The sequence below is a fragment of the Halyomorpha halys genome, unplaced genomic scaffold (assembly GCF_000696795.3).
Source record: "Halyomorpha halys isolate HHAL.00 unplaced genomic scaffold, Hhal_1.1 Scaffold1034.1, whole genome shotgun sequence".
In the NCBI taxonomy this organism is placed as follows: Eukaryota; Metazoa; Arthropoda; class Insecta; order Hemiptera; family Pentatomidae; genus Halyomorpha; species Halyomorpha halys.
This window is the reverse complement of record NW_027109491.1, coordinates 261,814-275,340: the sequence shown is the minus strand read 5'-3', so window position 1 is coordinate 275,340 and position 13,527 is coordinate 261,814. Positions and strand designations below refer to the sequence as shown.

Genomic DNA, 13,527 nt, shown 5'->3' with positions numbered 1-13,527 from the left:
TGTGTAGTATTATTATAGGTATACAATTTCAATTTTCTGATAAATAATCTTTTATTACATATATGTAATAATTATTCCAATGATTTACATTCTTCACCCTCCCCCTATAGCGTTGATACTCCTATAAAGCGGTTGGTTTCATTCCCTCTTGATCCGTTGTCTACCGGGGTCCTCTGTAATGTTTAGAAAAACCATGCATTAATATGTTATACGATTTCACAGATAATGAAAAAAGTTGTAACTATTTCTCCCATTCTTATTATGTAAATAATTAGCATTGAAGATTACAAATCACTATTATGGTTAAATGAAAACATCTTTGCATATTGGATCATTTAAAGTTTTGTTTTTAAATAATTTAATTGATATTATAATAAATTTATTTATTACTTATATCTATTTAACGTGTAAAGTGGATAAGGAAAGTTGTCGGGATTGATAACTAACTGATTACTTAGATAACGATAAAAGCTAAACCGGCAGGAAAACGTCAACAATTGGACATTTTTTTTTTTTCTTACCTCCTGGAACAAAGAAATAAGCATTTACAAATATATACAATAGAAAAATGATATGTACATATACCGGCTATTTCATTTTCTTGTTTTGCCGAGATGGCATTATAAGAATGGTTGCCGGGTCCGCTGAAGGCAGTGTCAACAATGATGGCATATGTTTGCCTGGATGCTCACTAGGAATAAGGAGGGGCTATTCCTGTTGGTGGTGTTGAAGTGATGACTTCAGGCTGCAGAGCCAGAAGTCCCTCCCAAGGCGAGGACGTCGACCAAGGGGACAATGCTTTGCCACCTCCCAGGTCTTAGTGGAGGGGCGATCTCACGGAATAGAGGGTTGGCACAGGCTTTCAGCATATCAAAGAATTTGATGTGCCTACGGCCTATGAATTCCGGCACAGATGGGAGTTGGAGCTCCTCACATATTACTCTGTTCCTGGCCCGCTGGAGTGAAGTTCCTCTGACTATTCGCCTCAGGAGGGAGTTCTGGAAACTCTGAAGTTTGGAGAGCGTAGTTTGGACAATAAAATATGCTAGAGTTTGTATTGTCTGGCAAAAAAAATTGTTTTCGTTGGGAACGAGTAAAGTATGGTGTTTCTAATATTATTATCGAACATTCGGGTTTTTTTGGCCTTGTTATGCTTTTTCAAGCTTTTCAATTATTACCGAGGTTAATGAGTAGGTATCATTCCGACCTCCGTTTACAACATAATTCTGACATTAGAACGGAATCCGTTATGAATGGGTACATTTCTTTAGTAAGCAATAGTGGAAAACAGTAAGGCTTAGACTTCTAAGGGCAGAACTGAGCAAAACCTGGTTGTGATGAGACTATAGCTAAAATTGTCCTGGATGTTTAATAAGTAATCATAGTGTCCAAGACGATTTTAACCTAGTTTTATTGCAACTAATGTTTACTCAGCTCTTGTTACAGTCTAATATTTTTGTTACATAAATTAGAAAATATGCTTTGGTGCAACAAATAATAGTTAAATGCATTACAAAGAGTCATCAAACCGTCAAAAACAAAAAATCATTAAACCGTAAAAGTGAAGTTGAATGTTTTAATTATTTTATTTCAATTTCTTCTTAGCTATTCACTTATGCAGCAATTCCCAAAGTAGGTGCTGCAATCGAAAGCAACTTTATCAAAATATTACAAAAAATTAAAATTAACATAGCAAATATTAAGTAAATTCCACCATTTACTTTGCACTGTTTTTTCCTTATGTAATCAACCGCTCGTAAGATAATTGTGCCGGTATTTTTATTCTTATTTAACCCGACTAGAGCTCCTCGAATTTTTTCTAATCTGACAAGAGTGCAATTTGCCTTAGCCCAAGAAGTCTGCCACAGTGAAAAACGTTTGGAAACCACTGCATGATGTATGTTATAACTTATTTGAACATGTTTTCTCCCATACTTTTTCCTTAAAAAATCTCAATTGATCGAAGCTTTCTTGATTAGCACACAATAACAAATAGCAAGTTGCGGTTTCTTAAAAAGTTATGGTTTGTAATTTGTACCGGTGTCGTGTGTACTTTTAGAAAAATAAAAGAAATATAATCTCCTTCCCATAATATTATATAATTTGTAGAAGTAACCAATTACTATGAGACTTGTAAGTAACTGATAAGATTGGTGTCAATTGAAATATGGTGTTGTGTAATTATGTTAATTTTGTTTTATACTTCTAGTACTGCTTAAGTAGCCATCCAAACAAGCCATGTTATGTATTAAGGTTCAAAGAAATTGTTATGATGCTAGATTGTGGTTTGTCAGCACAAACTGCATTGAACTTCTTACCTCTTCCTTTGGTACCTAGCTCTCGCCTTGCTAACTTACCAGCTTGGATGCCACAAGATACGGTTGACATACAGCTAGAAGGGGTAACTCTAATACCATGAATTGATTAAATATAAAAATCTGAATAATTATCTAAAAGTATACTGTTATGATGTTTAAAATATCTATTTTAGGAGTTGAAGGACTGCATGGGAAGAGTCTTTGTTGATTCTGCCCCAGAATTTTGTCCACCACTGACAAACATGATTGATTTTTCTGAAATTGATGTTATCCTAATTTCTAATTATTCATCAATGTTAGCTCTCCCATTTATAACTGAAAATACTGGTTTTAGAGGTGTTGTTTATGCAACTGAACCAACCCTCCAGATTGGCAGGTTTTTACTCTTTTTGTTTTTAAACACTAATATTTAATTTTTCAACTTGTAACTATTGTCAGGTCGTTTTGACTCAGCTAAAATGACCTGTCTCGAGCAGTTAAAGACTAAATTAAATACATTATATCAAATTATACCATGGATTAACTCCTATTTTTAAATCTTTGTAAATTTAAGGATTCTTTCTTTTTTTCTTCTTCATAAGTGAAGTTGAAAAAATGTTGATCGCAACATTGAGTTAGAAAGTGAGTGAAAATGGTAAAAGTTCTTATGTACTATTCCAACTTTGCCGGTGGGCACCATATCCTTACTATAGATGAAATATTGAAAGTAGCCAAGTATGTATGAAAGTAGACATGGGCAGCCCTATCATGATAAATTTTGGTAGTTTCATGAATAATAGTTAGTATAATCTATACTATACATTCTGTGTTAAATTTAAAAGAGGCAAAGTCTATATTATATTGCAGTGATAAATACCAAATAAAGGAATTTATCTAGTAAATTAAGAAGCTTTGCATCTTTTCAATTTAATATAGAATGTGTAATGTAGGTTCAAACACAAAACATATGCTTGATTTGTATCATACTTGTTATGATAATGTGTGGATCACACATCCGTTAGCATGGTTGTCAATACTTGGGTACTATCAGGATGCCAGATTCCAGATCTGTAGTTGATAAGGATCATAGCATGAGTCCACCTGCCATCTTGGAGTAGTATTTCTGAACCTTGACTCATAAAATATTTTTTAAAAAATGTATCATTTGTAGCATAAGAGATCTCTTGTACTTAGTTAATGTCAAATCGCCCCAGTATTTTTTTTATTTGTTAACTTCTGTAATGATTTATTTCTCTTATTACTTACTAGCTGCAACAATTATTGATTCTTAATAAATTTCTTCCCTTCACATCGCATTGTTTTCACACGAGTATTTTTATTAGGTTATTTCTAGAAGAATTAGTTGAGTACATTGAACAGACACCCAAGAGGAATCAAGCAAAATTTTGGAAAGATATCCTTCATCTACTTCCAAGTCCTCTCTGCGATAGTTTTAAGCCTAAAACATGGAAACTTTTATATAAGCTGAGTGAAGTTCAGTCTAGTTTATCAAGAATTAAAGTTGTGGGATATGATGAAAAGCTGGTAAGTGCCAATGATAGATATTAATATCATAGATGTTTTATTTTATGATAAGTGATTAATTAATTTTCAGGATGTTTACGGAGCCCTTAAAGTTACAGCTGTTAGTTCAGGATATTGTCTTGGCAGTAGTAATTGGGTTATAAGTTCTGATTATGAAAAAGTTGCTTACGTCAGTGGTTCTTCGACATTAACAACACATCCTAGGTAAATATATTATTTTATTTAGATTTACTCAGAATACTCAAATAAATATAAATGTAGAGCTTACATTATTCATGAATATATTAATGTCTAAAGTTATAGAATTGTTAAAAGTTTGTAATTAACCCTAATAATGAGTATTTGAAATAAACTTAACATTCAAGTAAATAATAAATAATAACCGAACAAATAACCAAACATTTAGTCATACATCAATAAAATAACCTTTAGCAGCATTTAGATTGCTCATGGACTATTTTCTGATGGGATAATAATCCCCCAAACACGTTGAGTTGAAAATGTGGATCTGTTAGAATGTGACTATATGAACATTAACACCTCGTCAACCACCAGACTTATAAAACATAGATTTATTTAAAATAAAATGTATACATACTTCTTATATTTTCTTTATCATATCCAACCCACTGTTTCGGGATATTGCCCCTCCACCACCGCCTGGGAGATGGCAAGGAGATGTCCCCTTGGTAAATGTTCTTACCGTGGGAAGAGGTTTGGGCTCTGCAACCTAAATATAATATCACCACCACCAGCAAAGCGGACCCTCCCCGGTCAACATAGTATCAACCCGCACTTGGCGCCTTCGACTATACACACACAGTGCACAATAGAATCAATACCTTATAATACCCCTGGTAGTAAAAGGATGCATAACATCAACCTAAACATTTTTGCATGTACCCTACTTTCCTTTTCCTTATTAATGGAGGGTGCGAAAAAAAAAATTTTATCATATCAGACTCCTTTCAATATAATAGTTTAACGGAAGTATCGATACCCAACAGATGCAAAGTATTAATTGATATGACTATAGAAAGTATCATACAAAAAGTAACGATACCACCGAGTATTAGAAATATTGAAGTGTTCCTAGTTAGAATATCAATCAAGATCAACACAAAAAAATAGTAAAAACTATTTCAATATGTATATTGTAAATATTTACTAGTGGCTGATTGATTGAAATAACTTTTATTACAATATGTGCATAATTGACATTAAAATTCAAAACAGTTAATTTTTTATAATTAACTCTAGTAACAGCATATGATACAGACACTTATACTATTTTAATGATTTATTAATAATTTTGGATTTATAAATATTCCCAGACCGATGGACCAGACTGTGCTTAGAAACTCCAATGTCTTAATTTTGACTGGGCTTACACAGACACCTACAGCAAACCCAGACACAATGTTAGGAGAACTTTGTATGGCTGTTGGTAAGATTTTTACACATACCTTATTTATGTACATGGATTTTGTTGTATTTTTATAATTATTGGTCATATATTGTTTTAGCAATGACTCTTCGTGCAAATGGTAATGTATTGATTCCATGTTACCCATCAGGTGTGGTGTATGATTTGTTTGAGTGCTTATCTTCACATCTTGACAACTCCAGCCTGTCAACAATACCTATGTTCTTTATTTCACCTGTAGCTGACATGTCACTCGGGTATTCAAATATTCTTGCAGAATGGTTGGTATATCCTTTGAAAAATACTTTGCTACTATTCATATGTTTCATTTCAATATTCTATAATGTTATTTAATCTTATAATTATTTTTTTTTATTATTAAAATTTAATTGTCTTAAAACTGTTATCATAAAATGGAAAAAATATCTGGAAAGTTCAATCTTATTGTTATAAAAACATACTTTATATCTTGTGGTATATAAAAACATACCAGAACTTATTATGCTATTAATATACTTTGGAATGTTCATTTAATTTTCTAAATTTATGATTTACTTTAAGAATAGAATTTAGGAGCTCACCAGAAAAAGTGAACTAATATGCTGCATATACCAACTTTATATCTATTTTCGAAAAATCATTTATAACAATAAATTCTCTTTTTAAGGTTATCAAATACAAAACAGAATAAGGTTTATTTACCTGAAGAACCATTTCCACATGGCTACCTTGTAAAAACTGGGCGGCTAAAGCATTATAAAAGAATTTATTCAGATGGTTTCAGCACTGATTTTCGGCAGGTAAATTTAAAAGTATAATATATATATATTATAACATGTTTCAATTATTATTTCAGTGCGTTCTGAAGGTGTAAATCACCAAAAACTGCAAACAGTTCTTTATCATATCAACAAATGTAATCAAATTTTGTTTTAAGAATTCCTTAGTCAGCCGAGGACACTAAAATACTTGTCATGATTGCTGATTGTGAATCGAATAATTTGTAAATTCTCAAAACTTTAAAAAAAGAAATTATATTAAAAACGTTTTGATGTTAGATATATCATTAATAAATTAATTTTTTAGTTATTTTCCCAAAGCAGTTTAAAATTTTCAAATATAAGGGAAAAATGCTATCATTTGATCCAGTGATTCACCACCTTATAAATTGATTCATTTCCTACTAATGATAATATTTGTGTTTTTTTATTTCTGTTAAAACTACCACTAAATATTTCTTTACTAATCTTATAAATTATTACAAATTCAGATATTTTTTAAAATTAAACTTTATTACTAAAAATTAGAGATTCGGGATCAGAAAAGAGGGCAATTCAAATATTCTTGTTTACTACTTATAAATATATAACTATAAACTATATATAGGAAATATAAACTAATCCAAAATTAATAAAAGATTAGAAATTGTATTTTTCCAAGTAAAATAACGATTATCGTCATATTTAGAAACTTATTAAATTTTTCTAGATTTTGAGAAAAATATTGTAAACCTATAATCTGTAAATATTATTCAGACACTTAGATTTTTTTTCTGGGTCTTAGGAGAGATAGAGTTTGACTAACAAGGTGTCAAAATAAAGGAAATTTTATGGAGAAGTGATAAATCTCAATTTTGATTCATAAATTCTTACAACTTTAATAAAAATGATTTTAAAATGTTGAAAGTAATTTTCATGTTCTAATTGTTACTTTTAGCCTTGTGTTGTCTTTTGTGGACATCCCAGTCTTCGTTTTGGAGACGCAGTTCATTTCATTGAGCAATGGGGTAACAATCCTCTTCATACTGTTATTTTTACTGGTAAGTGAAATGAGATAAAAAAAATTTTTAATTTTATTTTAGTATTCACTCTGTAAAAACTTATATAAATTTTAAATTGATTTTAGCAAGTCAATGGCTGAAACATATATATATATTTTTTTCCATTATAATTTGCTTTTGCAATTTATACTAAAAATTTAGTAACCTTTCCAAAGGTTTATTAATATCAATTTTATCTATTTATAATCTTTAAATTTCTTTCTTGAGACTGGCAATTATTTACTAAATAATTCAACAACACTATCCAAATTATAGTCTCAAAACATTTATTTCATTCACATGTCCAACGTTTCGACCAATTCGGCCATCCTCAGGGACAATCTATTACAAAAGTTTCCATTATTTGTATGATCCTACAATCAATTCATTTATTTAACATTACTATTCATAATTTACCTTACCTTAATTTACTTAGAGACATATATTTAACCCTTTTAAAAAAACTCCATACAGGCCATTCTGCCCAGGTGAATTATTTAGTAATCAATTTTATCTTTCATATTATTTGAAATTATACTCATCCATAAAATAAAACTTAAATGTTGTGTCTAAAATCTTTACCCTAGTTTTATTAGCCTTAGCTAACAGAATCTCAGCTTTTCTGAGTATACTACCTTCAACACTAGTTTTAATTCTCAAAGTGTAATAATTTTTTCATCTTTTTAAAGGTAACTTACCATTTCCAAAAAATTATGATAACTATAATTTTAATAATTGAGATTACTATTTGTTGTTTTTTTTTACTTTGGTATTTTATGTATTTTTTTTTTTAATGATTCCAGAACCAGATTTCCCTTATCTTGAAGCCCTGGCACCTTACCAGCCTTTGACTATGAAAGCGGTACATTGCCCTATTGACACAAGTCTCAACTTCACTCAGGCAAATAAGTTGATAAGAGAGTTAAAACCTAGTACTCTAGTGGTACCCCAATCTTATACCATTCCACCTCCAAGCCATACTCACAGAAGTGAACTTGTCATTGATCAGGTACATTTTTTCTAATAATCAAAATTAATATGAGCACGTCCAAGCCCTTCAATACTTCCCTTTAATTTAATAATTAATTTTTTAAAATGAATTTTACTTTACCACATTGATTATAGGAAAGTCGCTACGTCATTTCAATTCAACGAGGTGAAGTTGTTTCACTGGCAGTCAAACGGCAGATGGCTAAAGTTAGTCTTTGTCCAACACTAGCCGACAGAATTAACTGTTCTGAAGTTCGCTCTGGGATATGTTTAGCCACAGTAACTGCTGGTCTATTTGTTAAGGACAATCAACACAAGATTTTGGTATTTGCACGATTCCATACAGTAATAATTCTAAAATTCAATTTGATTTAAAATAAATTGATGTTTTAATATTAATAATTCTTTTAGGAATTGCCTGATGAAACACCTTTCGTTCCTAAAAAGAGGAGACTTTCGAAATCTGAGGGTGAATCAAGCACTTCTATGAAATATGAGTGGGGAACTTTAGATATGGATTTATTTATCAGAAAACTGAAACAGGAAGGAATTTCAGATGCTAAAGTTGAGGAAAATAACAATGGGTACATTATACATTTGGTAAGAAGTAATTATATGATATTAAATATAATGAAATGGATGTTATTTTTTAAAACTATTCTGAAGTAAAACCAATTGGATTCAGATTATGGAAAAATTTGGATTACAAATAATCCAAGCATTTTTTCCTTTTATTTTCAAAAATAATAATGACCATTCAAATTAAGTTCATATAATATGATATGGGTGCTTTTTGGATATAAACAAGTAATTTCAATAATTACCATTTTAATTTTACGAAAAACCATGGGAGGTAATTTCTAATACATTTTTTCCTCAGAATTATCAAAAATGCTTGTCAGGGAAACATTAAAAGTCTAAATTTTACTAAAACAGAATTGCAATAATTCTTATTTTACTGAACTTTATTTCAATTCAATTTATTTTCTCATGTGTTTTTGAAATTTTTTATTGAATCAATTAAAATTAACCATATCATGTAGCTAAGGATAAGGAATCAACTATTCCATGTAGGTACACTTAGCTAAATTTTGTTATGATAGATCATTGCTTAAATCATTAAGGCAACAAATTCATTATGTTTTTAAACTATTTAATTCTTCTATATTAATATGATTATGATAGATTATAGTAATTGATATCTTTGATTTTTTTTATTATAAATAAATTGTATAGCTGATGCTTAAGTTACTTTTTATATTTTCTACATGGATATGGATTTTATTTTATGCAATATCATCTGCAAAGGCGTAACAATAAATTTCAATGCTTATTTCTTTAGGAAATGAAAACTAATCTTATCAATTTTTTTGAAGTGCATGAAAAATCCTTTCTGTATCTAACCAATGCCTTCAAATCTATAGTTATGGGTATGACCAGCTCTTTACTTGAAAGATCCATTACATTATAAGAATACAATATATATATATATATATATCTTTTAGTCTACTGATCTAATAAAATGGTTTATTCATTTAATTATTTATATTAAATTTGTTAATTTTTAGCAAGAAGAGGATACACTGATCCAAGTAGAAGACAAATCTACTCATATTTATTGTGAAGCAGCTGATACACAATTGAGGCTAAAATTAAGAAACATATTAATGCAATGCCTCAACACTTTCTAATTTTTAAAAACTATTCTATAAATATTTTGTATTCAGATGTAAATAATGTAAATTTTAGTAATTTCATAAGAAATGTAAATATTCTACTTTTTGTAACTCATAAATACGGTTTTATTATCAAATTTATTATTCTACAAAATAACAGAATTAAAATAAATTTTTATGTAAATTATTTTAATTTTTTTAATTTATTATAAAGCTTGTTGAGATATACTTATTAATTTTTACTTGACTGTTTATTTATGATGCAACCCCTGTTAATCAATATCGAGAATGTCAAGCATAATTAAAGAGGTTATATTCCTATTAACTAAATGACATTTCAGATAAATGCCAAGGTTTATAATTGTTACTATTTAAAACTTGGATTAGGTAGTAGGCATCTCATAAGCCTGATCACACCTAATACACACTTAGGTAATTTTTTTTTACTAAGGGAATGTGAATGCGAAACAATTTTCAATTATAATAAACATGCCCGTTGCAAGAAAATCAGACCAAAAATATTCAATCATCAAAGCAATACACTATAAACATAAAAATTAATTGTCCTATGCCAAATTTCTAAAAAGCAATAGCTTACACCAGAAATATTCATAAAAAAAAGATTAATAATTGCACTTACCTTAACAAAAAAAGAAAAGAAAAAGAAAGAGATATTCAGAAACATAAGTAATATTGAGATTAATATAGAGTTTATTTCTATAATTATGTTAACAGATACAATTTCATTAATAATCTCAATTACTCAATTTAACAAGTATTGACTAATTTCAGAAGACAATTTGGTTTACAATATTTTTTTAAAAATTGTATCATTATTTTACTTATAGATCAAACAATATAAATAATTGAAGATTTAAGTACTAATAGTTCATAAATTAATACTTAAAGAAATCAGTGGGTTAAAGACTAGCACATAAAGGAATTTTGTTTTCTTTTAACCTGAACCTTCCAAATAGATTTAGGGATTTTATAATCCATTAAAGCTTTTAAAATACTAGACTTAAATACATATAAAACTATAAAAGTGGTGAAATTAAAGAAGGCGCCCAAACACCATGCCACTGGCAAGACCAACAATAAATGATGCCATAAAAATGTGTATTTCTTCAAAAACAAAGTAATTAGGATCATTAAGGACTCTGGTGTGATACCATTTTTTGGCTTTGTTTTCTTTCTTCTTGATGATTCTCTCCACCTTGTCTAATTTTCTATCAACGAACCGTTCCACCTAAATAATAATAAACTTTGATGACCAGTATTACTTTTCTATACTATTATTATTATGTTCAAGAACTCACTTATATAGCCTTGGAATAAGTTTTCAGACATATATTAATTTATTTATTTATTTTCATGAATTAACATAAATAGTTAGAAAGTAAAAAAAATATACAACTACTACAAAACAAAAGTACAATTATTTCATATTAATGTCAACTAATGTAAAAACATCTTAAGACGATGCCATTCCAATAAGAAAACCACCAGCGTAACCAGCGGCCATGTAAGTGTTTTCTTGTGCGAATCGTTTCACCTGAAAGTAAACCATTGATTTTTGAACTTAATATTTGTTAAATGCTTTTATGTTAAGAGTTTAGTTAACATGCATGTTATTATTTATAAAACATTAAAAACAAGTAAAAGAAAAATAACAAAATTGTTATTAATAAGCACATTATTGTAAAATTAAACAGATATGTACTTATTTTCTAATGATAATACAAACTTTGATAGAGCTACAAACACTAGATTCATGCTACTCTTGTAGCAATCATTACCACTTGAAAAATTTAGACATCAAACTAACAAATTAGTCATCGAGGCAAGCATAAGCAAAATGTCTTTAGGGGTTATAACCACCCAACTCAGTAAAATTTAAAGAAGAAAGGTTAATGTTAATTGTATCTTAAATATTTAAAGTACGAGTTTTATCAAACTCCATAGGTAGAAGGAATGTCTATATTTCATAAAACTGTAGGAGATTCTAATAAAAAATTGTCTTTATAAAGGATTTTAAGATAACATAACTGCAGGACAATATAGTGTTAATGGATATACTAATATAAAACAAATAAGTTAGTCATTGTTAGCTAGTATTACTACAATTAGCTGTTTGTAATTAGTATGAATAAAATTTGAGAAAAATTGTAATAAGTTGGAATGAAATTGTTTCTGACTTAAAAGAAGGATCCTAGAAAAGGTTTAGGTTTGTTGCTTCAGTGAATAATTAAATAATGAATAGTGAGAATAAGGTCAGTATACACAATAAGAACCAATTATGTTTATGTAACATGCTAAATTTATGTTAAACATGCTTACTACTATTGAAAAAAATAAGATGAAAGGAATAAATAAAATGAGTAATTTAAATTAAACTTGTTAAAATTATTATTCTATACTGACATAACTATATATTTGAGGTTATGAACTGGTAAACCCTCTAGACCCATCAAGCGAAAATGTTAAAAAAAGAGAAAAAACTGAAACTGTTTATCATCTGTAGTTTTTGTGGTATACTGGTGATTTTTTTTTATGGACAAAACCAAGGTAAAAAAAAGGAAAACTATTTTATAACATCAGGTATTTATGATGTATATATGAAAACTTTTCCAGCTTAAAAATCTTAATTTAATTATAATTTATTCATAGATAATTAAAGGTAAAATATTATTCAGATTATTCTATTAATTATTTATTCCTTTGATCGTTGCTTCATAAAGTTTATACTGATTTAGTCCCTTCATTCTGACAGTAGATACATGTGCTATGAATCTGAGTGGACCGACCAACGTGATCAGCTTTTCTTTTTTTTAATTAAAATATTATTTAGTGAAACTGTTTTTGGGCCAGTTTCTAAGGTGTCAAACCTTACTTTTTAGCAAACAGTTGCATAGCATTACAAATCAATTAGCCACTGCTATTGATTTGTCACTACCAACCCTTTGGATTCACACTTGCATTGCCAACTTGATATCAAATACATGTAGGACAATATGTTTGATTGGTGTATATCTTCTTATTGCTATCAAAGTCCATAAAAAATTGTATACAATCTTTTGACACTCCAAACTAAATTTTAACAAACATGTAGAACAATCCATACTGATTCTCAAGGCCTCAAATGAAAATAATGCTGCCATCTCAAATTTAAAAAAATGGAAGTAAGTTTTGTATAGTTCACACCTTCATGTGACATTTATTAGTGCCTCAAAAGGTGCATGATTCATGCAGAGTAGAACAGATAAAAAAATTTAATTTTTCATGTTTTTAGAAATATATATAGATAACAGGAAAGAAGATAAATCTGATTAAAAAAAAAAGTGTAAAAGTAAGGGAAAACTTGTAAGTAGAATTTGAATTTCGATCATATCTAGCAACTTATCATTCCAAATTCACCCTGTACCATGTCAATCCACATTAGCATGCTACCGTAGAACACGGCGAACCAACTGGACAACTTCACAGCCATGAATAGCAAACAAGTACTTATCAACCAAGTTCAACGAGGCGCCGATAGTCATACCGACGACGCCCACGGACTTCCGATCAATCTTATCAACTTCCTGAACACGTTCTGAACAAGAAAAAGGATTTCAAAGTTATTTAAGAACTGGTATTTAAACCGAATAATATCCATAATACTGCTCCCTGAAAAAAAGGTTCCTTCTTAAGGCAGGTATAGGTTTTTTATAAATACAATGACCTGAAATACAAATCCATAAACAAAGTCCAATTTTAACTGCACACAAAAAG

At 29.2% G+C, this 13,527-nt stretch overlaps 2 protein-coding genes across 3 annotated transcripts in view; one reads left to right on the top strand and one right to left on the bottom strand.

Moving 5' to 3' along the window:
• The first annotated feature begins 1,914 nt into the window (after positions 1–1,914).
• On the top strand, positions 1,915–9,967 carry IntS9 (integrator complex subunit 9). Its single transcript, XM_014432166.3, has 13 exons — positions 1,915–2,133; positions 2,210–2,401; positions 2,492–2,694; positions 3,641–3,842; positions 3,913–4,046; positions 5,177–5,289; positions 5,369–5,549; positions 5,936–6,068; positions 6,985–7,087; positions 7,891–8,096; positions 8,213–8,401; positions 8,489–8,677; positions 9,646–9,967. Exons 1-13 carry the CDS (start codon positions 2,125–2,127, stop codon positions 9,766–9,768), a joined length of 1,977 nt encoding a protein of 658 aa, XP_014287652.1. The 5' UTR covers positions 1,915–2,124; the 3' UTR covers positions 9,769–9,967.
• Positions 9,968–10,446: 479 nt separating this feature from the next.
• Positions 10,447–13,527, bottom strand: part of LOC106687961 (FUN14 domain-containing protein 1) — a 19,652-nt gene continuing 16,571 nt past the window's right edge. Inside the window, exon 3 of one of the 2 annotated variants that reach the window (XM_014432163.3) lies at positions 10,447–11,002. In XM_014432163.3, the coding sequence (XP_014287649.1) occupies positions 10,808–11,002 (195 nt within the window). In that variant the 3' untranslated portion in view covers positions 10,447–10,807. Of the gene's footprint in view, positions 11,003–11,088; positions 11,309–13,527 lie in introns of those variants that run through there. The other variant, XM_014432165.2, reaches the window with a different exon arrangement.

Coding starts and splice junctions, on each gene's coding strand:
- IntS9 (XM_014432166.3), top strand. Junction 4,047..5,176: donor ACATTAACAACACATCCTAG/GTAAATATATTA, acceptor AAATATTCCCAG/ACCGATGGACCAGACTGTGC. Junction 5,290..5,368: donor AGAACTTTGTATGGCTGTTG/GTAAGATTTTTA, acceptor ATATTGTTTTAG/CAATGACTCTTCGTGCAAAT.